Source organism: Triplophysa dalaica, chromosome 20, assembly GCF_015846415.1.
Source record: "Triplophysa dalaica isolate WHDGS20190420 chromosome 20, ASM1584641v1, whole genome shotgun sequence".
NCBI lineage: Eukaryota > Metazoa > Chordata > Actinopteri > Cypriniformes > Nemacheilidae > Triplophysa > Triplophysa dalaica.
In genome coordinates, this window is record NC_079561.1 from 2,352,531 (window position 1) to 2,379,691 (window position 27,161).

The 27,161-nt window shown below is 36.9% G+C and overlaps 3 protein-coding genes across 4 annotated transcripts; 2 read left to right on the plus strand and 1 right to left on the minus strand.

Moving 5' to 3' along the window:
• The first annotated feature begins 4,662 nt into the window (after nucleotides 1–4,662).
• Nucleotides 4,663–7,598, plus strand: ormdl2 (ORMDL sphingolipid biosynthesis regulator 2). Of its 2 annotated transcripts, none has more exons than XM_056732685.1 (4): nucleotides 4,663–4,799; nucleotides 5,262–5,436; nucleotides 6,362–6,513; nucleotides 6,734–7,598. In XM_056732685.1, exons 1-4 carry the CDS (start codon nucleotides 4,726–4,728, stop codon nucleotides 6,867–6,869), a joined length of 537 nt encoding a protein of 178 aa, XP_056588663.1. In that variant the 5' UTR covers nucleotides 4,663–4,725; the 3' UTR covers nucleotides 6,870–7,598. The 2 variants fall into 2 exon arrangements, with proteins under 2 accessions (XP_056588663.1, XP_056588664.1); XM_056732686.1 differs by lacking the exon at nucleotides 4,663–4,799 and adding an exon at nucleotides 4,858–5,119.
• Nucleotides 7,599–11,182: 3,584 nt separating this feature from the next.
• Nucleotides 11,183–16,359, minus strand: nemp1 (nuclear envelope integral membrane protein 1). Its single transcript, XM_056732665.1, has 10 exons — nucleotides 15,891–16,359; nucleotides 14,109–15,053; nucleotides 13,667–13,788; nucleotides 13,373–13,592; nucleotides 13,178–13,250; nucleotides 13,000–13,093; nucleotides 12,688–12,802; nucleotides 12,347–12,572; nucleotides 12,100–12,267; nucleotides 11,183–11,945 (listed from the first exon to the last, which is right to left on the minus strand). Exons 2-10 carry the CDS (start codon nucleotides 14,215–14,217, stop codon nucleotides 11,732–11,734), a joined length of 1,341 nt encoding a protein of 446 aa, XP_056588643.1. The 5' UTR covers nucleotides 14,218–15,053; nucleotides 15,891–16,359; the 3' UTR covers nucleotides 11,183–11,731.
• A 441-nt stretch (nucleotides 16,360–16,800) lies between these two features.
• On the plus strand, nucleotides 16,801–27,143 carry nlrp12l (NLR family pyrin domain containing 12-like). Its single transcript, XM_056732622.1, has 12 exons — nucleotides 16,801–17,222; nucleotides 19,060–19,286; nucleotides 19,370–21,178; nucleotides 22,977–23,150; nucleotides 23,595–23,768; nucleotides 23,875–24,048; nucleotides 24,145–24,318; nucleotides 25,098–25,271; nucleotides 25,558–25,731; nucleotides 25,809–25,982; nucleotides 26,149–26,322; nucleotides 26,410–27,143. Exons 3-12 carry the CDS (start codon nucleotides 19,818–19,820, stop codon nucleotides 26,417–26,419), a joined length of 2,763 nt encoding a protein of 920 aa, XP_056588600.1. The 5' UTR covers nucleotides 16,801–17,222; nucleotides 19,060–19,286; nucleotides 19,370–19,817; the 3' UTR covers nucleotides 26,420–27,143.
• Nucleotides 27,144–27,161: the final 18 nt, after the last annotated feature.

Below are 27,161 nucleotides of genomic sequence, written 5' to 3' on the forward strand. Positions count from 1 at the left end.
TCATTATGTCATTTTATTTTCTACACCACACTAAATACTGGGATGACTTAAAGATAACTCTATGTGCATGGTTTGCGGAGAGTCTCACTTCCTCCCAATAATAAAAGGGTATAATATTTGAACAAATTTTGAATGAGGAAGTTATCCCATTCAGGATTCCAAGAACGTGGTGAAAGTTACAGCACTGGAAGTTTTATCAATTCAGTTGTATGAATGGGAGAATTGCTTTGGTCCTCTGTAACATGTGAATTAATGAAACATGTCTGAATGGGAAGATCAACTAAGGAGATTTACAACCTCGATTTCTCAAGAATCCTATGTTTTTAGGAAGGGTGGAAAATCGGAGGAAAGCATTGTAGTGCTGACATCTTTTCATAAAGTAAGTTGAAGATTTCTAAAACAAACACCTCAGTATGTGAATTCATATACTGAGTTTTATAATATGTGAAATGTATGGCACTAACTAGCCTACTGTGCTGAATGAGCTCTAAAAACAGTTATCTTTTTTTTATAAAAAACTGTTTGCAATTATTAATTTTAGTGTTTAAATTTGAGGAATCAAATCTAAATGTTTTTTTATTTTAAACATAGTTATATTAGAAACATTGCTTACAATCTGTTGCCACAATTTTATTAATGTAGTAAATAACAGTGTATTATTTTATAGGCTATATGTAACTTTGCAAAGAGTCTTTTTACTCAATCAATAACAAAATCTGGATTCTGAGGTCAAATGTCACACATCGATTTATTTTTCATATTGAAAATTTTAAATATTCTTTTCAAGAACACTTTTGGTTAATGGGTCTGTTATTACATATTACATCATCAAACATCCCATATCACCTTTTTTTATGGGGCCCTAACGAGTGCTCACTGATCTACTGATACAACTGATAGGTTGGGGACAATTTTATTGCATTTCAGTGTAAAGAGGAAGACGTAGACTAATGTTTTCTTAAAACATAGCTCAAAGGACACGTTTTCAAAAACTCCAATGACAACTGTCCAACACTGTCATCAACCAGCAACCGAGAATCACTGATAACAGATCACCTAATACTAAAACCTTGAAATATCTAGGCAAGCTCGTGTATTATCTCTAGAATTGTTTTTTTCGGTTGGGTTCAACACAATATTCTTACATGTTAACTATAACACTCTCAAAGTGTGGATAATATATACACTGTGAGAGTTAAAGTGACACTTTTTTAACACTGTCCATTTTGGTGTACATTCTGGACGACCAATAATATGAACGCAGAGAGGTCTCTTTATTAATAAGGTGTTGGACCACCATTTGTCTTTAATACAGAACGTCTTCCAGTTGGAATAGAAAACTTGATTTCTCTTTTTATAATTGAGGACAAACACCAATCGGATGTTAAAGTTACAGGTGATTCTGTTAAATGGGCTCACACTATTTCTCCCCCTGGAAACGGACAAGTCACCCATTTCACCAATTACACAAACTTCTGGAGGAACTTTTTCATGTTTTGTCGTGCAATCCAGACTACAAAGTTTAACCTAAACTGTATTCGTGCAAAACTAGGCAATAATATTAAGACCCATATAAAACAGGATTACGTGTTATTTTGTCAAACCACTGTTATGTCACACAGTGTGCATGAATCTGACAGTTACTAGAAATGCACATACATATAGATTTAAATGATAAAATGATTTATTAAAATAAGGAATCTAATTGTTAACTTAAAACAAGCACTAGAATCTATGAATAAATATGAATGATCTCATTTAAAATGTATCTTATTGTTAATAAACCGGTCAACTTTTTTGAAATTCTTTTAACCTCAAGTCTCAAAGGGTTCTTCACACCTGACGTACATGACGTCACATAGGCTATTTAAGAAGAAGGGAACACGGAGCACAGTCGAGTCCGCCGAGTTCTCTTGATCATTGTGTCTGGGACCTCGGGACGTGTTTGGGGAACAATAATATTTTTTAAGAAAGCGAAACTCACTGCACTGAGCGCAAGCTAAGAACAAGCTACCTGTGCAAACGTGGGAAAGTCCTGGTGACTCACCGTCTGTAATAAGGCGCAGGCACACAAAGTGACTTCTAATCAGTCCGTTTGCACTACAGTAAGAATCGCAGAGGAAAGGATACACATTGACATAACAACTGAAACGCATTTTAAAAATGGATCGATCTCTGTTGCTCGCAATTTGCATTGCGTTTTTGGTGTTCTCGTGCGCCAAGGGCACCCCGATCGCACGAGCACCAGCTGAGGTCAACTACATCCAGTGTAGAGCTCTGTCTCTCACACTCAACGAGATTGCTAGAGATTTAAAAAACAAGGTACGTATTTTTATCAAGACATACATTCATGTTTAGTTGTTGGTCAAATAATTCATTATTCATTACTTTTTCTGTCTGTGCAGGTCGAGCCCGCTATTGTGACAGCAACCATCAGTGACCCTCCAGTGTCTATAAGACGAATAGACGGCTGTGACCCCTGGAGCCTTGAAACCAATAAAGAGGTAAAAAGCAAATTGTCCAGAACATCCATTTAAGCTTTAAATTGACTAATTTATGTTACATAGTCTACCGCATTTACGAAAATGACTTATATAGTTTTATTGTAGTAACCAACGTTTACTATGTTTTTTACAAAAAGATGTTTTTCAAAACCTTTGTTGTTTGTGATTACCATTGTTTTACTACAGTAACCATTTTTTTTTGTTTTAACTGTAGTAAAACCATGATACCATGGCGTATCTTCCTGTTTTCAATGTACAATTAATTCATAGGTGTTCAATTCATTCTTTTTTTTTGCATTTAGACCTGTCAATCAAGAATAATCCTTGCTCTGAGAAACTACACCAGTATTTTTCACAAAGATGGTGTGTTTAAGAATTCAGCTTGCAGCGAGTGGAGCGAGCAGGCAAATGAGATCGCAGATGTTACCGAAAACCTTCTCCGGGCTCTTAAAGTATGTGTCATTGTATTCAATATCATTTTAATTGTCCACATTTGAAACCTTTCTAATATGTTTTAGTCAAAGTATTAATATTACATTAAGTGATAAAACATTTCAAAAATGCATTTCTCTTGTTTGATCTACAGCAACCAGCGATGGAAAGGCCTTCAAACACTGTGAGCTCGCATGTGTGGTGGCATGACAGTGCTCTGTGTCGGGACAGTGTGGAAAGGATCTACTCCTTCTCTATCATGTCTGCACGTGTCTTCTCTTTTTTGGCTTCCCCGCATGCACCTAAAATGGAGAATAAACAGTGTTAGGGAGGAATGAGAGAGAATAGGGTGAAACATATTTAAATCAATATTTATCATGATCACGTTGATCAGAATGTTCAAACAGCTTTTGCTGCATCTTAAAAGGTTCTCATATCATGGATATAATGAAAGATTCAGATATAGAATGAAAAGTTCAAGTTTTACTTGAGAGGATATATTTATGAACTATTTATTGTACTGCTATTTATTTCTGTATTTATTGTACAATAAGTGTTTTCTTCACAATGTGTAACATTTTAAACAATATAAATTATAACTAATAAATATATGAACAAGTATTTCAACCCATGGTTGTCAGAAGTTATCTAGATTTATGCAGATTGTTCCTTGAGAGAATAAAGAAGTGAATTGAAGAACCAACATGAAATTGCTTTTACTCTCTTCAACAAGGAAATGACAGAGCTGATGTTACTAAATTTCCCAGTGTGAAGTCAACAGCTCTCAGTAAGAGGAGAGGGAAGATGTGATTTCCATAAACATTCATGCTAGTCTGTGTAAAGCTTCCTAGAAAATATGTCCTATGAACTCTGAGGTAATGCGGCTGCTAAGTTCAAGCAAAAAACACAATACCATGTTTGTGTTCTCTCATTCATTGTGATGAGAAAAAGGGAAGTTGGTTTACCAACAACCACACGAGATGAGAAAATCTGAGATCGCATTATTTTATCCATTACAGCTAAAACAGTTAATTTCTTGACACGAAAGGCACGTGAGACAATGCAAGAGTCAAGAACAACATCTATTCAAACAATATTTTCCTCTGATTGTAGACTGCAAGTATGATCTTTTAGACACATATAGAGCTTTATAAATTCAATCAAATATTAATACAGTCCAAATAACACATCTGACTGTTATTTTTATGAAAACAGTTTATACAAAAAAATATAAATTAACAAATAAATGTAATTGTGTATAACATTGTGTACATGAAGAGAAAAATGGGAACATGGCAATAATCAGTATTGACATGCTTAACAAAAGTAGAGTTAAACAAAAAAAGGACAGAAAATTGGTTATTCAAAAAAGATAGACACATACCCAACAAAACTCTCAAAAAAGGCAGGTGACAGAGTTATAAAAATATAAATATTAGAAATATAAAAAAGTAAAATTAAAAAGTTTATAAAAGAAAGTATTTTAAACTGTTTAATACTATGTATAATATTAAAAACACGGTTTACCAATTTAATATTAGAAGTATTAAAGTATTTAATATATAAAGTCTCGTGTAAAAATCAAAGTATCTAATACTTATATTAAATGTTCAAAAAACTATTTTTTATTTAATTAAATATTAAGTGTACGTGTTTTAATCTCCGTGTTCTCAAATGTTCTGTAAATCAGATGACGGAGAGGGAGATGTAGGCTGTGTTTAATAATCAAGTACGCTTCATATCTAGTCCGCATTTTTGCGCACGTCTAGGATGACGTCACGCAGTAAAAATGTTGCCTATGAAGGCAGCATCTCGGTTTAGAAACACAGCCGTATACTGTCTATTTCCTGGTTACTTCGCAAGGTGGGTGACTGTCATAAGACATATTTACACCACTTTAATGTACTTTAACCCGCATTTTCACATACTTAAACTCGCTTTATTTCAATCTAATTTCAAACCGGACTCTTTACATGGTACTTTTTATCTTTAGCAGAGTTCATCGCTACGTGGATTCATTAGTACCCGGATCTACTAGCCTGATTGCTAACTGTGTTCAGATATAAATTTAGCATACGGGTAGTACGAACTACATAATTACGACCCTGAAGAGTGCGTACTAATCTCGGGCAGTCGTATGAAGTCTTGATAGCCAAAACAAACCGTACTACATAACGTGTGAAGTGAGGAACAGCATGCTCTTGTGTACTCATTGTAAAGTGTGTGGGCTAATGTAGCACGTTGTGTTTAAAGGGAAATCCTTGTTTGTATTGAATAAGTTTGGTTGTTTACATTGAGGATACTATGGTTCTTGTGTTTGTGCAGGATGAATGTGGGCGTTGCTCACAGCGAGGTGAACCCTAACACCCGGGTGATGAACAGCCGGGGGATCTGGCTGGCCTACCTGCTTCTGACCACTGCCCTCCATGTAGTGTTACTCAGCATTCCTTTCCTCAGTGTACCTGTGGTGTGGACCCTCACCAATGTCTTACACAACCTGGTCAGTAGGCCTACATCAGTCTTTGACTCGGTCCAAAATATCTTTGTTTGTGAACCTGAAGGTAATGGTTTACCTAAACATGAAAAGTCACTCTTTTATTTCATTAATATTCAAAATCAAAATATCTTACCTGGTGGATTAGAGCCACTGCGTCATCACTGTACGGACCGAGAACCCTTTTATTCTGGGGTCCGTGAACACTCCGGGGCAAGGGTCTTCAAACTGTGGTTCAAGACATGATGCAAATAATCGAAGTGAATGACGAAAAAACTGTATAACTATATAACAGATAATGACAAGATAATATCTTTCCATATTGTATTCTGGTTTTGCAATTAAACGTGTATTTCATTCATACAATGACGAGGAAAACGACTCTACTTAAAGAGAACTAATTCCTCCCCGTATTTACATTTATAAAAGGAAATTTCAACCCAAAATTAAAATTCGGTCATAATTGACTCATCTTCATGTTGTTCCAGCTGTATGAACTTCTGTGATATGCAAAAAAAATATTGTAAAGGATGTTTGTAACCAGAGAGTTCTGGGGCACATAGTGGGAAGAAAACTATTATGGTAGTCAATAGTGCCTCAGAACTGTTTGGTTACAAACATTCTTTAAAATATCTTCTATTAATCCATGCAAATTTAAAACAAGTAAATTATGACAGACATTTTAAATGTTTGTACTTTTCGAAGCTGTTATTATGAGCCATTAAAGGGACTGCAATTTATGTTAATGTCTTCGGCTGAAGAAAGGAAGTCATACCATTTTTATCTTTGAGTGAATTGTTAAGACCTAATACTTCCAGTCCACCCTATAATTGTACCGTGGGCTGCTTTTGTGTTAATGTCAAATTGGTTGGAAATGCACACAAATTCTCATGTCAACGGTCCAGAGTTAACTCACTTTACTCCTATCCAGGCCATGTATCTGTTCTTGCACACGGTCAAAGGCACTCCGTTTGAGACACCCGACCAGGGCAAGGCACGTTTGCTCACGCACTGGGAACAGATGGATTACGGCATCCAGTTCACATCCTCCAGAAAGTTCCTCACCATCTCACCTATTGTGCTGTGAGTCATAAGTCATATTCATTTCATTTGGGAGCTTTTATTGTAAATGTTTTCCATGTTGATCTTAAACAGTTTTTACTATGGTCCATGCATTTATAATGCTGGCAGCATATACCGTACCTAGAAAATGAATGAAGAAATAATTTAGTTACTCAAAGAAGAGTGTTTGAAATTATACGTTTCAGACATGTTATCGTTTAATGCTTTTATTTTTCTCCAGGTACATTCTGGCCAGCTTCTATACCAAATATGACACCACCCATTTCCTGGTCAACACAGGATCACTACTAAGTGTCATCCTTCCCAAGTTGCCTCAGTTTCATGGAGTTCGACTCTTTGGCATCAACAAATACTGATATTACACTGCAGCCCCCGAATGAAGTGGGATGTAGCATCATGGAGATGAGACTGATGTTTCTCCTGATGATTCTTTCGTGGTCCACAGCCTTATGGGCCACAAACTGCACTGGACTCGAAGTACACATATTTAAAAAAGGTCTTTCATGCTCAGGTTTATTCGATCTGTGGTGTTTTATTTCTCTATATAATCATCGAAATCACATTTGTCATGGTCTGCTCAAATGAATGTTATGGTTACAGTGGCATAATCCTTACCTTGAGCGCTGTCATTGTAGAGTGAAAACATACAAATGTGATAGTGTTGAATTATAATGTTCAAACCCATTTTTATACAGTGGCTTTTTCAATAGACATGATTTTCCTCTCAAACTGCTTTTTAGTGTAAAATTCTGGTTTTATTTATGTCTCATTTTCATTTCATTTGCTACAAAAATGCAAAACGATGAATTTCTGGATGTGATAGAAGTAAACAATCTACTTTATAATTTGCTTTCCTACAGGTTATTTTCAACAATTTGGTTTGGTGAACTTCAGTAGTGTGGTTTAGATTTGATATAGAATTTCTTTATTTATGCCTTTAGTTGCTTTTACTATCACGAAACATTCAAACTCGAAGTTATTGCCATGCTCATGTGTGAAGACTTATCTTTTTTAACATTTGTACAGGTTTAAGTTCAATGGTGTTGCACTCTCATAATTAAAATGCATTAAAAGTCATTACGTTATTTGGACTAATACAAAGATTCTCATTTCTGCCCGCAGAATTGAGTTCAAGAGATGCATGCGTGTAGATCTATACTCAAGGAAGTCACGTTTCCATGTGAGATAGAATGTCACCGATGTTTTATTTTGTGTATATGTAATTAGCACAATATTAAAGTACAATGCTCGGATCAAAACATAAATTGTATGAAGTTGCATCTTATTGCTGAGAGGTGTAAGGCCTGCAAATGTCGTGAAGTAGGTCTATACTAATACGTGTGGAATGCACTTCCCACCATCAGGTCAATGGTTTACATGGGAAGCCTCACTTTTGCACAACCACAGAGGAAACTAAACGGGGAAGAGGTGCAAATCAACCAGGAGGAAGCGCGAAAGCCATCCAGCGTACTCACGGAATCGTGGTAAATCCAAGGAGTGATACGGACTCGCATTTGGATAAGTTGTGAAGGTGTGCTGGGGGGAAATCCAGGAGTTTTACATTTGCCGCCTACATACGGACAGGGGCAAGCCCGGCGACAGCGATCAGGTGATAGTTGTATGGGAATCTCCACCTACAGGCTCAGGTGTCTCCCAAATGATAACAAACTGACTGCATTTCAGGGAAGAGGACGGAGGAGGGGAATAGTGACCTCATCCCACCTGTCCCGCCAATTTGCCTACCGTATACAACACGTTCTGTCTGATTAACATGGAAGAGTATGCAAATATTTTTCTTGCTCTATACTCTAGAATGATGTGCAAGCAACAGGGGACCACCGCTGATGTCACTGCTGGAATGCAAACAGCATTTGCATAAAATGCAGATGAAGAACCACAAGGAAGGGTGTATTATCACTCGCCCACTGCAGGGGATGCTTTTCAAAGTCCGTGGATCGAAAACCAAAAGCTAAGGTGATTACTCTAGAGATGCTGTTACAGCTATAAAATGTTTCCCCAATTCTGCTTTCTTGCAGTTCCTGTTCATGCATGTCATCAGAAAGGCCTATTGAGTGGTGAAGGTCAAGCAAACCACATCATTTGTTTAAAGATGACCAAGAGGTGATTAGCAGTTAAACAGCGGTTCATTAGGAACCACGTCTTACTCTTCTGACTACTGTGGATATAACCGTGTGCTGTACAGGCTTGTTTACTCCGAAAAGGAGTGAGTCACATTTGATTTTACCTAGACATACAATATTAGTCAACATGTTGGAGACACCGACTTATTTTGTATGGCATTTCCGAATATAACACAAAGGTGAGAGCCACCGTTATGTTATGCATTAATTTAAATTCTTGAAAAAACTGTACCTGGGATAGTTATAAAACGGAATCGGAGGTTCCTTACGTTTGAGTCGAATTCATTCGATAACGAAAACATCAAATGTTTTTACGTTTGTCTAAAAAAACATGGTCATCATTTGCCCAAATGAAACTCTTGTGAGATCTGATATGAATTTTTAAATATCAAAAATATTAAAATCACTAACAGATATTTACATTTTCCGAGACGGGTCTAAACAAAGTGTATCAGTTCGAAATGGTATCATGGTGCTGATGGGGGATTTTGAGAAAGAGCACAGATCTCAATCTTTCAGAGCACAGTTGGGTTTCCTTTCTTTCGTTCAGCAAAAAATTTTTATCATTATGACTTTGTTTAAACCATTATCAGCTCACAGGAAACCGTCTTATAAATCATTCCTCAAGCATTTTCTAAACTGAAGTAAGCATCCCTATGCATTACTCCCTTCGCAGGGCTGAGCCCTTGAAGTGATCTTTTTTAGAAGGAAAAGTCATTACTGTCTCTCGTGTATGCGTTTGGAACTCCCTTCAGAAAGGGAATCTGGCTAAATGTTACCTTGACAACGCCGCACGTGCACTCTGAATCCAGCACTCAGTTGTTGACAATAAACAATATATTTAATATTTCTTGTAGAATATTGTCTAATTACGTCTTATTTCACCTTGTTTTTTTTCACTCCACTTGGTATTTAAAAAGGAAATATATGATAAAGGAACAAGTAGCTATTAAACATACTTTCCTAGAAACTAAATCATCTTATACTATGTTTTAACCATCTTAAATCATAAAATAAATCACTGAAAAAATTGAGTACAACACAAATACATTTGTAGGGAACGTCAAAATCACATTTCATATTTGCTTTAAAATGCATCGAGAAATCGTAATCCAGGATGAAGTGATCAGAAAAAGACCTCACTTTATTGAAGTGACCATGGCATGTACCCTTCCTTACCGGACTTCTGGTAAGGGGTCTTCGTGAAGGGATTCAGGTGTACACAGTGTGGTGTAAAGTATTATGTAATTAGTTACTGAACTAAAGTATCTTTTTAGCTACTTTGTAGTTGTACTGAGTATTAAAGATATTAGCAACTTTTACTCCCTACTCGACTACATTTTTGAATAAGTGTCCACTACATGACTAATGCAATTACACATTAGATTTGCCCGGCACCTTACATTTTCTGTAGCCGTTTATATCTGTGACAGAAGAAGCAATATTGCCATTTAAAGGGCATTGAAGCTATTATATCTTGTGGATTTGCCCTTATTTACTGAAACTTGTCAACATGGCTTTTTTGTGCGAATGCGGGTGAATTATCAGGTAGTCTCTGGTGTTTTAGATGGGAAGAGGTACTACTACATCCGGGAATCTTTGGCATACTATTTTCAACATACTTTGCGACAATAATTCTACTTTCAAAAACTATTAGAACGGAGTATGCTGAATGGAACAAATGGTTTGTCCCGTTTTCATTTTGCCAAAGGAAATAACGTATTTATGAAACGCTCTGTAGACAAATTTGTCCGCTTAGGGCTACTGTAGAAACAACATTGCCAATTCCATGCAAGGGGACCCACGGTATATAGATAGAAATAACTAGTTCTACGGTATACCATCATAATGCTTAAATATCTAAGGTCTTTATACACTTCTGAAGACAGTTTAATTATATTGAATTTCTGTCAAAACCTTTAGAGTACATAACTAGGGATTTTTAAGGTACTACTTTGGTTTATGGAGTGTCCAACAACACGTTTATGTACAGAGAATGTTTAAAAAAACTATTATTTCGTAAAAATAGGTAATTATTCTTACCTTACTTCTTGACTGACCCCCTCCTCTCCGCTACCCGAGTCTGATGTGATTGGTCAGATGGTCTAGTCTGCTGTGATTGTTCTACCGAACAATGAGGCTAACGAGCTAGTGTTTTGGGGAGAAGAGTGAAGTCTTCGCGGCCAGTCCTAGAAAATATGTAGGGACGTAAATCCGCGGCGATTGGCGAATCGGACTAGGCATGACTCGTTTGCGTGATTCAGAGTCGACTCCCTTTTTCAAAGCCAATAACTTTGTTATTCATTCACCTTGGGATTTACAACTTGGCAGTCTGCTTACTTTCAAACACGGCAACATTAAACACTGCATGAAATGTAATGTTCATGATCTCATGTTATGTCCTCTTTAATACAAACACAGCATGTTGTGCTAATGAAAGGCCTTTGGTTTTATGTTGCCACCGTGTGGCTGCATAAGATATAACAATGTGGGTGTAAGCTTGTGAAACGAAAACTAAAATGTTTCAAAACACAGTAACAATTCTGCTTTTATTGTTCATTCATACAAAAATAAAATAAACTTTTGGCATCAGTCAACAGCCCCTTAAAGTCTTTTATCACATATGTGCTTCTTCTGTTCAACCTCAGAACTGTGGTTTCATTGATATTGACAAGCATGTTTATGGGCCTTATTTAAACATAAAAACAAAACAAACAACCAAAACAATCATAAAATACAGTACATAAAATACAGTCAAAGAAACAAGAAAAAAAAATCTTTCACAGTCACCTCCCATAGGATTTCTTTAAAGAGCAAACACAAAGATTAAAATAAAAAATAAATAAAAATTCTGGTCATGAAAAGAAAATTAAATGTTGGCCATTCTCATCAATCACATAACTTTGGTTGGGATAGCTGGCGCTCTGTCGTTTCTATTAATCATCAGTAGATCATAAGGACGCAGATCATGTGCAAGTAGGTGTTTGGCTCTGCAGTCACTCGTTGCCTACAGATAAACATTTCACACAAACAGACTTGATCTGCCTAATGCTTCATTTGAATGCTTTTCAACAGCATCATTTTATCACCCGTGAGTTGTTCCATCGTGGAGATACTACTTCTGGCTTTACATCGTCATTTGTTTCCCATCCGTCCTCCTCCAGATTTTCTTCTTCATCGGTGGAAAACAGCTCATCTTCAAAGAACGATCCATCCAGTCCGTACTCCTGGGTGTGAACAGATACCTCATTGGACAGCAGATGAGGAGAGCCCTCAATGAAGTCAGCAAACCTGTTAAAATTAAGAGAAACGTAAGTGAGAGCATCGTTAACACAAGTCAACGCATATTGTGTTTTGTTATTCCTGTCATTGTTTCTCTAATAAATCACTTTGATGAAATGTATTTTAAACACTGTATTTGTGTCTTCAATATCTTATAGTGTACCTTTTAGGAGACTGGAGTCTAGACACAGTCTTCCAGGTGTTGAACTCTGGACTGCCGCAGTAATTTCTGAGCTCCTCTAGAGCTTTTTGAGTCTCTTCTTCCCCTTGTCTCCGATACTCCTCTTCAGTTAGCAGACGTTGTGGCTCTGGTTTCCTTGGCTGAAGTTTTCTTTACCATATGAAAAAACAACTATATATTTCAACTTGTACCTCAGATCATTCAAATACTTATTAAGAGAACCACTCACCTATACAATTTGAGGGCCACTGTGAGAGGGTAGTCAAGGTTCTTGGAGCAGAGCGCACCCAATATAATAGCAAAAGCTACTTGCTGAACCTGAATTCCAGCATAGATGAAGAGAAGTCCGAATATCTGCAACGTCCAGGACAGGATGTTGATACTTCTCTCCTCCACGAGAGGGCCATAGCGATAACACACTGCAAAACTGACAAACCCGATGACAGTGACATAACCTATAACACATACATGTGAAGAAAAAAACATTGTTTTAAAGGAAAAACTTAGTAAAACTTTTATGACATTTTCTAAGGTAAAATAGGTCTCCGTTTAATAAAGGCTGTCTCTTACCAATAGCCAGATGCCAGTGCTCTCTAAGAATTAGCTGCAGATTCCGAAACACCAGTTGGATGATGTAAAGAGAAAAAGACCAGCCTCCCATTATCAGCACATAGACAGGGCTTTTCTACAGGCCAAAGAAACAAACACATCAAGATGATTTCAACAGTTCTTATGACTTCCTATAGACTTAAACGTAACATGCATGAGGTAGACAGTTGTAGTTATGTTTCAGAAACCTAAATGGCCATGTCGAAATCCTAAGGTGTCTGGTGAAAAGAGATGAATGTGTAGTACAAACTACAGACCAATATGGATCCTAACCTTCGGTAAAAAGCGGCCAATGACGTAGATGGCGATGATTAGGGAGGCAATCATGCCAGTGCTCATTCCCGCAGAGTAGAAGAACACTTGACTCCTATGAGACAGATAAAAGAAAGAAAGAGCTGAAGTTGTGACTACATCCAGATCTCCAACTGCTGCATTAAAACAAAACCTTTACCTGCTGAGCATGTCTGCAAAGACGAATAGCAGCACTCCAGCCAGAAACACCAAAACAAGGCAAATGTCAAAATCTGAGGATGAATAATGTCAAAATAAATATTCTGGAGTATGAAGACCATGTTATATACTGTAAACTGAATATGGAGTGCCAGGAATATGAAAATATGTAGACATGTATTGTCTTTTAACTCACGTCGACTGGGGTGTACTGTATAGATTGTGTTCGAGTCTGAGGGGTCCACACGGAAACAGGTCTTGTTGTTAAAGAGACCGATGCTCACGGTGGTCTCGTTGGTCTGTTCACGGATGAAGTAATGCACGAGCTGCCAGATGCTGAAATGCTCGAGCTCCTGCAGGTCCAGTTCATCTTTGACCACTGTTACCTTCAGCATTTTCGTGCTCCATACTCTCACCTGTCAAAAAACATGGCTCTCATCAATAATCCACACGGTTTACGCCGAGAGTCATCGTAAATATCCTTTAATACCTGAATTCTAGTCCATGTTTCTCTCCATCCAGGTAAAGTGGGGTTATAGTAACAAAAATGTTGGGCTGCTCGAATTTGAATCTCTTGTCCATCTTTTACGTCTATGATTGGACGAATGGTACCTACAAAATAAAAGAATCATTTCTAACTTCTATAACTTGCAATTTAATAATTCAAAAGAGGATAAAAACAGGAATTCTTGATGTTAACGTTACAAGTCCAGTTAGTCACTAATGGACACCACTATGTTTCTGAGAACATTTATACATTTTCCAATGCATTAAACATGCCTTTCATTAAAAAACACCTGCTGTTTTCGCACTTTTAACTCAATTATTCTAACAGTAGTACGCTAGCAACACTTAGCTTTTAGAACTTCCCAAACAACTTCAAGCCAGATATATACGCCTTTAACGGCTAAATCTGTTTTACCAATGCTTACCTGACGTCTGTTGAACAAGCTGAAGAGAAAAAAACACGGCAGTCAAAATCAACTTGAGTCTGACAGTTACGATATTTAAGCCATTTTGAGATTTCATTAATCCCGCCATGATGTCTTCTCTGCTTCTCTCGACTGTCGCAGTGACCGATCTGACTTCAGTTGTGAACAGCGCCACCTGTTGTGCTGGAGGATGTCGGCTTACACAAGCGATTTAACCTCAAATAAAAACGTCAATAAAGACTAGTAGTTTTAGCAATAACAAAACAAATACAATGTTGTTATTTAAGAAGGTTGATGGATTTTATTACACAGTTTTTTAATTGATCTTATCTTGTCACAGCTATTTCTGGTTTACTGGCCTTTTCATACGGTCTTTTCCTGTTGTGGTTCTAATTTACTTAATGCTCACAGTACATTCTAAAAACACTTACGTTTTATACATCCCTTGCTTTAAACATACAATTGTTTTCTAACTCAGGCAAATCCTTTAATATCAGTGTAATTTTTCCCCTGTAGTCCCCTGTTGTTATAGGTCTATACAATACAATAACTTATTTCCATGTCGTCATACAATACAATAAACTTTATTTTATACATTCCCAAAACCTCTGAATTTAGCAAAATGAGATGCATATCATCATCCTCTCATTCTATAGGGAACCTGCATGTTAAAACAGAGCCAAAGAGCAGATTTATGTAGTGACAGATCGAGAGGCAGCCCAGGGTAAAAATACAGAATTCTTGTATATTTATCTGAAAATGCTAAATTAACATGTTCATACATATGCTTTCTGGTCACTGGTTCTCTCAACCCCAAGCTGCTCCCGGGTGAAAATCTGGAACCATTGTTGCAGCGGCGGAAAGCGGGGTGGAGTATCCCACAGAGAAATTCTGCAGCCCCAACATCAGACATTTCCAACTGTAGCGAAGAGCCTTTCCTATGTTCTGTGGGACAAATTTTGAAAATATTCGTATCAATCAAAAATTACAACACAACAGACACATGTGATAAATTTGCAAACTATTCCATGCATAATAATTAAAACAGGTTGATATAAAATAGAGCTATATGATAAAAAACAAACAGTGTTGAGGATTCTAGGACATGTCAAAATAATCTTGATACAAGATTTCAAGTGGTTTAAATACCAAAACTGTGTTTAATATTAATCTTATTCACGGAAACTGTAAACAACATGCTGTTGAAATGACTACATAGTGAAATACTTTGGCTGGCTCCCTCTCTCTATGAAAACAGACCAAAACAGGATGAACCAATTTATCTTATGGAAGGAAATTTCTGCACTGTAACAATGGAACACAGCAAGTGACTTGAACAGCCCATCTCCTCCCAAAATAATACAAATAAATGTTGCCAATGTACGGATAATTATGCCTTTAACATATAGTTTTACTGTAATACATAATCTGATGAACCTGTGAAATTAAAGGACAGTGATTGTTTACATTTTTAAATAAAAAATGTTTAAAATAAAAGCATACCCTTGAAATGAGTAACATTGGTAGCTTTTGCCAGGATACTATAGGCTACAGGTATTATTTATAAATAATGGTTTAATCCATCATTTTAATAAACATGCCACAGTTTCAGGAAACTATTACATGTAGGAGTCCATATTCATTTTGATCAATAATAACACTATACCATTATGCTTTTACAATAGTAATAACATTATTTTTGCAGAAATTCAATTTTGGTCAACCAAGACCAGAAAAGCAAAACCAGCCGAATTATGCTATAAATGCAAAAAAATCTCTCACCTTTCTGTATTTCTTATATTTTTCTTTCTTTTTGGCCTTCTTTTCCTGCTTTACTTTTTGTTGGTTGCCTTCTTCCACTAAAGGCTCGTAGGATCTCTCCGGCAGAAAAGTGAGTCGAACATCTTCGGTCATCCCCTCCGGTTGAGCGAGACTATTGTCTGAAACACCGGTGTCCACATGCCGCATGTATCTGCCGCTGATGGCGTTTCGATTGAATCGATGAGAGGAGCCAGAGACAGGACCACAGAAGAGAGACTTCGGCTTCATGACATGAATCTGATCTCTGGCTGTCTGATTTAACTTCACATCCTGAGCAACAAGCAGCGTTTGGATTTGGCAGACTTTAGGATCACACCAGGGGACCGTCCGGGTAACATTCGAGTCATGTAAAATATTTTTATGTTAACTAATATGTTAACTTAATGTTAACTAATTTGCAAACTAAATGTTAACTTATTTGCAAATTGAACAAAATGTTAACCTCTAGCAGGGCCGGCCACACTATAAAAACGAACTTGTTTACTTTACTAAATGCAATTGTGAAAACTCGTTGCCTTGATTCAATTAAGTAAGCTTAACTAAACTTTATAAAAAAATAACGTTTAACTTACTAAAATAAGAAAAATATTCTTTACTTTTCTGACTCAAATTGACTCTTTTTGATACTTGATATGTATAAATCAAACTTATGCAACCCAAAATGAGCAAGAATAGACTCCAAGTTAATCAAAAATAATCATTTTACTTTACTTAAAAGTAAAATTGTGTTTCAGGAACTTAAAATATTTAAGTAAGTATAACTTTTTTATGAAATTAAGTTAACTTTACTTAATCTGTTTGATTGTTTTGAACATTTTGTTTTAAAGTGTACTAAAGGATATAACAGAATGTTTAATGGATTTATATTGCGAATTGTATAGGTTTTGAAACTATGTGGGTCTTACTGATTATTATGTGTTGTGTTCTTTTTGTGGGACGTCACCTGTCGGAGGGGAACCAATAGAACACCATTAAATCCTGCTGACAAAAAACACTACAGAAACCGGTTTTAATTATCCTTTATAGTAGGCCAAAAGGGATTTTTTATTCGCATTTTCAGCACATGCACGTATATATTCAAACTTTAATATTAGAAAATAATCGAATAATTGTGTCTGTTTTGGTAAAACCTCTGTCAACTTTATACTTTGAAAACAAGAACACAACACGATCTGGGAGTGAGCGAGCCTCGCCCCTTATGATGACGTATGTGTTGACTGACAGCCGCGGACGTCATCTGACTGAAACGAAACTACAGTAGATTGAGCGCTGATTTGGAGTATTGAGTTGTTTGTAAGTATTTGGGTAATGGTTAATTATTTTTTAATTAAACTTTACGATTGAGATTATTATTAAATGATTTTATTATTAAGTATTGGTGTGATTTCAATTTACCATCAATGATAATTTTCAATATCTGCTTTTGTTGTGTTGGCTAGTTGCTATGATTTGTAATTACATGTAATCTCTGGTATTATAATCCATTCAATACTCGTTGTTTACTCATAGACACCCTAAATAATAATAAAGAGAAGAATAAAATAGTGGATTATAGTAAACATGTTTGGATTTTATTTCATTTTTTTTCTATACTTAGATATTTATGTTTTTATCATACTTTTTTTATTGTAAAAAGGCAATCTGTTGAAACTGACTTAATGTGTCTTAACAGGCTGTTATTGTCAAACATTGAAGCCAGAAGTATCTAATGCTGTTTTTAATTGTTTTTTTTATGTGATTGTCTCAAAACCATCATCACTTCATTTAATTGTATATATGCATTCCATCTCTAATGTTTTAAAATGCTCATAACATTTTGATATATGTTGACATTCCCAAATATTTAAAAATAATGAATAAGGCGCACATACTGAAGTCTTATCTCTGTAACTATAACAGAGCTCTCAGTGTGAAGGATTACGAGGCTGTTCCATCAGAATCGTGTAATAAGGTCACTATGCCATAAAATAATTTAACCAGGAAAACATTGCTAATAAACATCTTTTCCTTTTTCAAACAAAAAAGTGAATGCAAGAAACTGTGCAACTTCCCTCAACATAATAGTTCCTCATTCTGTTGCTGAATTTTGTAAAACAGGGCCATTATAAAGTATTTATAGATTAAAATTCTAAATCCCAGTAAACTTTTATCCTGCTGACAAATTTGGTTATAAGTTTTGATTAGAGGTCTGTTTCCAATTTAGAATTCACAAATGTAAGTCAAGTAGATCATAGTTTGAGTTTATTTATTTATTCATTTTATTTATATGTTTGTTTATATCGCTTTGTGTTTTTTGCAGTGTCACATTTTGATGTCCAGTTTTTTTTGGAAATTCTTTATTTTATTGTAGCGTTGGGCTGCTCGATTATGACAAAAATCTTAATCACGGTTATTATGGCCAATATTGAGATCCTGATTATTTAACAGGATTACTCATAAACTTTTAACACAACATAGAAAATTAAAAGAAACTTGGCTTTTAAACTGTGAATTCAACTGAAAAATAAATGTAAAGAAATGGCACTGCTGAACCACTTTAAAGGAAGGGGGTGCACTGTAGATTTATAACGCAAGAACAGAGAGGATCCTTGCAAAATGGAATGTGGGACAATAATCCTTTTACCTCGATTATTTTGTTTTCGTAATTGTTGAAGGCCAAAATTGATGATTTCAATTATTTTCGATTCATTGCACAGCATGATTCATTGTAGCGTGTCAAATGAGTTCCATACATACCTTTTGGGTTTTTGCCAACTTTTATCTCCTATTGTATATTTTGTTTGGTTGTAAGTTCCACCGCTGCTTTTTGAATAAGTCTTGTTAGAAGTCTTTATTATCTTTATAATTAATTCTCTGTATTATCTGCTACTGGAACTAAATCAAGAACTGCTCTTGCACTCATCTAAACATGTTGAGCTGAGGATATGAAATACTACAACCTAGTTCAGTGGTTATGCTGTTCTTCATTTTCCTCAAAAGAGTAGAATTGAATACTAAACAGAGAACTTTTGGCAATAATTGAGTGGTGTGACAAATTTTATTTCTCATTTGTATTATATTGAGTTAAATTTTCAATCGAAACAAGAAGTTGAATGACCTACAATATGTTTCATTACATCTGTGTGTGCAGGTCTAAGCTGTTGAACTCTGAGAAGACATCACTGATACTTGAGCTAATAAACACGTGAAAAGATGCTCTGCATTTTTATCAATCTTTCAGGCACTCAGGGGCTCAACGGTAACTTATTTTCCAAGTCCAGCTAACAGATCAAGCCTAATGGTCCGTCAAACGAAAAGTGAAGCATCAATGACTGAACCGATTTCTTTCCAACCTGAAAACTCGACCAATGAGATAATGTAAGACACCCACACAAAGTTAACTTTAATATATCTTCTGATTTCTTGTTGAACACATGAATCTTATCATTGTCTGTTTAAAGGCATCATGAGGAAAATGCCATTGACACATCAGTCCATTTCAAATCAGACGTGGAGCATCAGCAAGAATACAAATCCAAACTGAAAATCACATTTCAATGCTTTCACCATGACTTGTCTAGACAGACGCATCCCACGTTGCTCAACGACATCTTCACAGAGCTTTACATCACTGAGGGGGAGAGTGATATTGTCAATAAAGAGCATGAAGTGAGACAGATCGAAACTGCATTGAGGAGACAAACCGCAGTGGACGTTTCAGTCAAATGCAACAACATTTTTAAACCCTCGCCAAATGAACCCAAAGCCATCAAATGTGTTCTGACGACGGGAGTGGCCGGCATCGGCAAAACTGTCTCGGTGCAGAAATTCGTCCTGGATTGGGCGGAAGAAAAGGCCAATCAGGAAATTACGTTTATTTACCCAATTCCGTTTCGATAGCTGAACCTCATGAGAGGGAAACAGTTAAGCTTGGTTGAGCTTCTCCAGCATTTCAAAATGGACTGCAGAGACATTCACGAAAGGCGCAACGTTCTCTTCATCTTTGACGGTCTGGATGAATGTCGCTTTCCTCTGGACTTCCAGAAGAACAGAAGACTGGGCAACCCAAAAGAGGCAACATCTATCGATGTTTTGCTGACAAATCTTATCAATAAGTTCCTGCTTCCTGATGCCCTGATCTGGATAACCTCTCGTCCAGCAGCCGCCAGTCAGATCCCTCTCGAGTATATTGACCTGTTGACTGAAGTTCGAGGGTTTAATGACCCACAGAAGGAGGAGTACCTCTACAAGAGCATCTGTGATAAACACCTCGCTGGACGAATCATCACACACTTGAAGTCCTCGAGAAGTCTGTACATCATGTGCCACATCCCAGTCTTCTGTTTGCTGTCGGCGACTGTCCTTGAGAGAATGTTAAACGTAGCAGAGGATGGAGAAATCCCCAAGACGCTCACACAAATGTACATCCACTTTCTTCTGATCCAAACCAGAGCTAAAAACATGAGATACTCTAAAGATAACAACCCTGAACCGAACGATGAGGACATGATTTTAAAACTAGGCAAACTTGCGTTTCAACAGCTTGAAAAGGGAAATCTAATATTCTACGAAGAAGACCTGTTGGCTTGTGGGATTGATGTGAAAGAGGCTGTCGTCTACTCCGGTGTGTGCTCTCAGATCTTCAGAGAGGAATCCGCGCTGACCCAAAATAAAGTCTACTGTTTCATCCATCTGAGCATCCAGGAGTTTTTGGCAGCCTTGTATGTGTATTTCATGTTTAAGATCAGCCGTCACAACATTCTTGATCATGAAGACCACAACGTGGCTGATCTCACAGAGGCCACAGTGTTTGATCTGCATAAGAGCGCCATCGATCAGGCCCTCCAGAGCGAGACCGGACACCTGGACCTGTTCCTCCGATTCCTTTTGGGCCTGTCGTTGGAGACCAATCGGAGCATTTTACAAAGCTTAGTGTCCCGAGGTGGTAGCTCAAGCACAACATCTCACAGCGTAGAGGAGACGGTCGAATACATCAAGAAGATGATAGAAGACACCTCGTTGCCGGAAAAGTCTATCAATCTCTTTCACTGTATGAATGAACTGAACGAAGTTTCTCTGGTCAAAGAGGTTCAGCGCTTTCTGAGCTCAGGGCACTTTTCAAAACTTTCCCCTGCCCAATGGTCCGCATTGGTCTTTGTGTTATTGACATCTGAGGAAAAGCTGGATGTTTTTGATCTGAAGAAGTATATCAGAACAGACGAAGGTCTTACTAGATTGCTGCCGGTGATCAAAACCTCAAAGTGTGCTTTGTGAGTTTCATTCGTATGATCCCTTCTGTTTTTTCAACAACAGTTTATATTAAACCATGCATTAAAATATACAGTATTGTTCAAAATAATAGCAGTACAATGTGACTAACCAGAATAATCAAGGTTTTTAGTATATTTTTTATTGCTACGTGGCAAACAAGTTACCAGTAGGTTCAGTAGATTCTCAGAAAACAAATGAGACCCAGCATTCATGATATGCACGCTCTTAAGGCTGTGCAATTGGGCAATTAGTTGAATTAGTTGAAAGGGGTATGTTCGAAAAAATAGCAGTGTGGCATTCAATCACTGAGGTCATCAATTTTGTGAAGAAACAGGTGTGAATCAGGTGGCCCCTATTTAAGGATGAAGCCAACACTTGTTGAACATGCATTTGAAAGCTGAGGAAAATGGGTCGTTCAAGACATTGTTCAGAAGAACAGCGTACTTTGATTAAAAAGTTGATTGGAGATGGGAAAACCTATAAAGAGGTGCAAAAAATGATAGGCTGTTCAGCTAAAATGATCTCCAATGCCTTAAAATGGAGAGCAAAACCAGAGAGACGTGGAAGAAAACGGAAGACAACCATCAAAATGGATAGAAGAATAACCAGAATGGCAAAGGCTCAGCCAATGATCACCTCCAGGATGATCAAAGACAGTCTGGAGTTACCTGTAAGTACTGTGACAGTTAGAAGACGTCTGTGTGAAGCTAATCTATTTTCAAGAATCCCCCGCAAAGTCCCTCTGTTAAAAAAAAGGCATGTGCAGAAGAGGTTACAATTTGCCAAAGAACACATCAACTGGCCTAAAGAGAAATGGAGGAACATTTTGTGGACTGATGAGAGTAAAATTGTTCTTTTTGGGTCCAAGGGCCACAGGCAGTTTGTGAGACGACCCACAAACTCTGAATTCAAGCCACAGTACACAGTGAAGACAGTGAAGCATGGAGGTGCAAGCATCATGATATGGGCATGTTTCTCCTACTATGGTGTTGGGCCTATTTATCACATACCAGGGATCATGGATCAGTTTGCATATGTTAAAATACTTGAAGAGGTCATGTTGCCCTATGCTGAAGAGGACATGCCCTTGAAATGGTTGTTTCAAAAAGACAATGACCCAAAACACACTAGTAAACGGGCAAAGTCTTGGTTCCAAACCAACAAAATTAATGTTATGGAGTGGCCAGCCCAATCTCCAGACCTTAATCCAATTGAGAACTTGTGGGGTGATATCAAAAATGCTGTTTCTGAAGCAAAACCAAGAAATGTGAATGAATTGTGGAATGTTGTTAAAGAATCATGGAGTGGAATAACAGCTGAGAGGTGCCACAAGTTGGTTGACTCCATGCCACACAGATGTCAAGCAGTTTTAAAAAACTGTGGTCATACAACTAAATATTAGTTAAGTGATTCACAGGATTGCTAAATCCCAGAAGAAAAAAAATGTTTGTACAAAATAGTTTTGAGTTTGTACAGTCAAAGGTAGACACTGCTATTTTTTTGAACACACCCCTTTCAACTAATTGCCCAATTGCACAGCCTTAAGAGCGTGCATATCATGAATGCTGGGTCTTGTTTGTTTTCTGAGAATCTACTGAACCTACTGGTAACTTGTTTGCCACGTAGCAATAAAAAATATACTAAAAACCTTGATTATTCTGGTTAGTCACATTGTACTGCTATTATTTTGAACAATACTGTATGTATACATTTAAGCATTTGTAAATATTTGTGCATTGTTTACATTATGAAAATTCATTTTAATGTGAATATTATGACCCAATGATTTTATTTCAGACTGGATAACTGTGGACTTACCATGAGATGTTGCAGAGCTCTTGCCTCCGCTGTGAACTCGAGCACTTCAAATGTACGAGTGCTGGATCTGTGCAGGAACTCCATAGAAGATAAAGGCCTGGAGCTTTTGACAGCTGGCCTAAAAAACGCACAGTGTAAATTAGAGGAACTAAGGTAAAGTACTCAAGTTACTGGTAAAGAAAGAATTCAGTCTTTGAAAGTTTGCTTTAATGCCTTCGTGTCTCATTTCAAGGGATAGACTCTAAATTGGCTTCCATTGAATGGACACAAAACCACTCAGACATTTCTCAAAAGATCTTCTTTTGTGTTCCACAGACAATTGAAAGTCATACAGGTTTTGGACAACATGAGAGTGAATAAATGATGACAAAAATGTTATATTTGGTGAACTATCGCTTAAAATCCTAATGTGTTTACAATATTAATCATGTTTGTGTTCTTCACATGCACATCACAAGATTCAGATGTTGTAATTGTTTTAGTTTGAACTTCTTCAATTTAGAACAGCTTTGAAATTTCGTCAACACATGCGTCACTACACATCATTAGAATTTGTGAAGCTTCTGGGATTCAAATGACTTCTTCCTGTTTCCTCAGACTGTCATACTGCCGAATCACTCCACGAGGCTGTTCCATACTCCTGTCAGGACTACTTCCAAATCTTCCAAACCTTAGAGTGCTGGACCTGAGTGAAAACAGTCTCAGAGAAGCGGGAATTAAGATTTTGGCAAATTACCTCGGGAATCCACACTGTAAACTTGAGATAATGAGGTAGGGTGCATCGTTGATGTTTTCTAGCATAGCATACGTATGGCACATAGGAACAGGAATTCTAAATAAATTGTTTTGTTGTCGTAATACACGTGATTACACATAGACTGAAGGACTGCAGGGTCACACCCAAAAGCAGTTTTGCAATTGCCTCAGCTCTGCAAGCCAACCCATATCATTTGAGAGAACTTGATCTTCACTGGAATAATCCAGGAGATGATGGTGTGGAGAAGTTGTCTGCTGTGATACAACATCCACTCTCCAAGCTGGAAACGCTGTGGTAAGAATCTCTTTAATGGCTTTGATTGTAAAAAAAATTAAGAAAGGATCAATGAGATATATATATTATTGTAACATTTATATCTTCTGAATTTAGGCTAAGTTATGGTTTGCTCACTGAGAAAACCTGCCAGGCTTTGGCTTCAGCCCTGATGTCCAACTTCTCTACTCTGAAAGCTCTAGACTTGAGCGGTAATGCTTTACACGACAGTGGAATAAAAATCCTCTCATACGGACTTAGAAGCCCAAATTGTCAAATGGCAGTTTTGAGGTATGGGGTTTAAAATCTCTGTTTAAAGCCGTGACACACAAGGTTTATGCCAATCTCATATTAATCCTGATTATCTATAGAGTAGTATTGGATACTTTGTATCTTCGAAGAGCATTTAGTTTGATCACATTTATAAAAGATAGATACAGCTGTACCATTTTTTCCGAAGTTATACGGCGCGTGTAGGGGAGAGGGGTAGGCCGAACTAAAGCACATTGCCAACAAAACACAGACATCAGTTTCATCCCATGCGGTTCATGTCCGGTACCTTTAAGCGCTGGGACGGCTCCATATATTAGTTTCAAACAATCTCCAAATCCACCGTTATATCCACAGTTTATATAACAATCATCACCCAAATGCAGTGAACAAATAAACAAACCTGAACTTCGCGAGCGTATGCTCTCTATCTCTCCTACACACAAGGGAAATGATGTCTGCGCATGCTCTTTCTTTTGCTCTCCTTGCTGCTGTGTGGCTGTGCGCATTTCCGGGAGAATTGTCCAATAAGACTGAGAAAAATTGTTACGAAACAGTTTTATATGTTAAAAAAACTTTCCGAAACCTGTACGATCGCTGGGGAAGTAAAGCACAGTTATACTACGTAATAAACCTAACTTATTTTTTGACAAGTTGACCATGTTAAGCATGAGAAGACGGCACGTTTAACATCGTAAAGAAGTCAGAATGCATGACACCGTTGCACCACCCCTATAAATTGTGTAAAATAATATCTTATGGATCCTGAGATACTGTATATTTCTTGTTTTATTTTTCAGATTGGCATTGTGTGAGATCACGGAGATAGGTATTTGTGACTTGGCCTCCGCACTGGTTTTAAACCCCGTTTCACTAAGAGAGCTAGACCTGAGACAAAACCTTATAAAAGATTCCGGACTGGCAAGACTTTCTGAAGTGGTGGAGAAATCCAGCTGTAGACTAGAGACGCTGCGGTGAGCTGAAGTTTTGAGATGATTAAAGATTTTCATTTGAAATGATTTACTGTCGAATCTTGAAATGGCTTCTTAAAATGAGACTAAAGTACATTTATGCATTTCGCAAATGCATTTATTTAAATGTGTTCTTGGAAGCTATACATTCTTTATGAGTATGTAAGTGTTCACTTAAATCCATGACCTTCACATTGCTAATGCAAAACACTACCAACTAAGCCACAGAAACACAATATAGATCGAAGTTGTATTTTGAAAAATGCCTTATAACATTCTTTCACAACAGTTTGGGGGAAAGTGGAGTCACAAAGGAAGGTTGTGCTGTTCTTGCAGCAGCTCTTAAATTAAACCCCTCATATCTGACAGAGCTGGAGATGAGAAATAATGTTCTCACAGACACGGGGCTAAAGCTCCTCTCTCCTGTGCTGAGGAACCACAGCACCAAGATCACGAAGTTAGAGTGAGTTTTGTAAAAAAAGAACTTTTATTAATACATTTGAACATATCAGATGTAAAATGAACGATGTTTCTTTTTAGTTTGAGTCAGTGTGGTTTGACTATTGACTGCTGTGATCCACTGGCTACAATTCTTGGCGAAAGATCCTCAAGTCTTAAAGAATTAAATTTGGGGGGAAATAATCTCCAAGATCTGGGGGTAAAAATCCTTTGTGGTGGATTTAAAAATGCACAATGTCAACTAGAGATTTTGAGGTAATTATTATCTATAAAACTTTCAAGATTTCATAAAATCAGTTGAGTCCTATGAGTTGGATTGGAATTATATATTGCATATTAACTGAAATACATGCCATTGATTTGATTAATGTGGGTCTATGTTCATTTCATAAAATGGTTTGTGTAATATTTTTCTTTATAGGCTGGGTAACTGTGGGATCACAGGGGACGCTTGCACAGTTTTAGGCTCTGCCCTGAGATCTAATCAATCACATTTAATAGAGCTGGACCTGAGTGAAAACTATCTTACAGATTCAGCCGTCAGACCTTTATCCGTTTTACTGGACAACCCAGAGCATAAACTTGAGAAACTGATGTAAGTTGAAGAAGCTCTTCAGACATTAAGACAGACATGCTTAGTTGATATGGCTGTTATCCTAATACACCTGAATATTTCTTACAGTTTGTATTAATGAACTGATCCGTGGATACCACAGCATGCATCAACATTTCTTGAATGTGTAGCAGATTGCTGAAATACCCAACGTTACAGAAATGGTGAAATGTTCATTTACTTGTAATTGCCGAACGACACATTTAGACAAAACCTTTTATTTTTATATTGTCCTAATATTTATGCTAATTTATTTGATTCTTCCATCACATATTCAGCAGTAAATGAATACAGTGATCTGGTGATCCTGTTGTTGATGCAAAACATCTACACATAGAATTGATTTAAAGAGATTTTGAACATTTTAAATCCTGAAAGGGTTCGAGGTGATCCATTAGCTATATGGTCAACACTTTTCACTTTCTGTTACTGTACATATACATTTTGTACATATATAATTGTCTACTTAGCACGATTAATTAAGTCTTTCATTAACTGATACCTTTTTTCACTTTAGTCATGCAATGTGTGCAGGACTGAATAATATAAACAGTATGATTCATTCAAAGATTCTATATTGTGCACAGTTTGACAGAATTGTTTTTAAACAAATTAGATGTTTTTAAACAAACTCCAGGGTTGTGTTTGGCTGGATTCACAAACTAGTTACTTGAAAACGACTTGACATATTCCTCAGAATTTTACGTTGTCATCTAATTTTAAGCAATTACAAAGACTACTATTAAAGCGATACACCACCCAAAGATGAAACTCACCCTCAGGTTGTTTCATATCTGTATCAATTTCTTTGTTCACAAAGA

Coding starts and splice junctions, on each gene's coding strand:
- ormdl2 (XM_056732685.1), top strand. CDS start 4,726: ATGTTGCCTATGAAGGCAGCATCTCGGTTTAGAAACACAGCCGTATAC. Junction 5,437..6,361: donor CCAATGTCTTACACAACCTG/GTCAGTAGGCCT, acceptor ACTCCTATCCAG/GCCATGTATCTGTTCTTGCA. Junction 6,514..6,733: donor ACCATCTCACCTATTGTGCT/GTGAGTCATAAG, acceptor ATTTTTCTCCAG/GTACATTCTGGCCAGCTTCT.
- nlrp12l (XM_056732622.1), top strand. CDS start 19,818: ATGAGAGGGAAACAGTTAAGCTTGGTTGAGCTTCTCCAGCATTTCAAA. Junction 24,049..24,144: donor TCCAAGCTGGAAACGCTGTG/GTAAGAATCTCT, acceptor TTCTGAATTTAG/GCTAAGTTATGGTTTGCTCA. Junction 25,983..26,148: donor TGTCAACTAGAGATTTTGAG/GTAATTATTATC, acceptor TTTTCTTTATAG/GCTGGGTAACTGTGGGATCA.
- nemp1 (XM_056732665.1), bottom strand. CDS start 14,217: ATGGCGGGATTAATGAAATCTCAAAATGGCTTAAATATCGTAACTGTC. Junction 13,094..13,177: donor TTTGCAGACATGCTCAGCAG/GTAAAGGTTTTG, acceptor TCTGTCTCATAG/GAGTCAAGTGTTCTTCTACT. Junction 12,573..12,687: donor GCACTGGCATCTGGCTATTG/GTAAGAGACAGC, acceptor TATGTGTTATAG/GTTATGTCACTGTCATCGGG.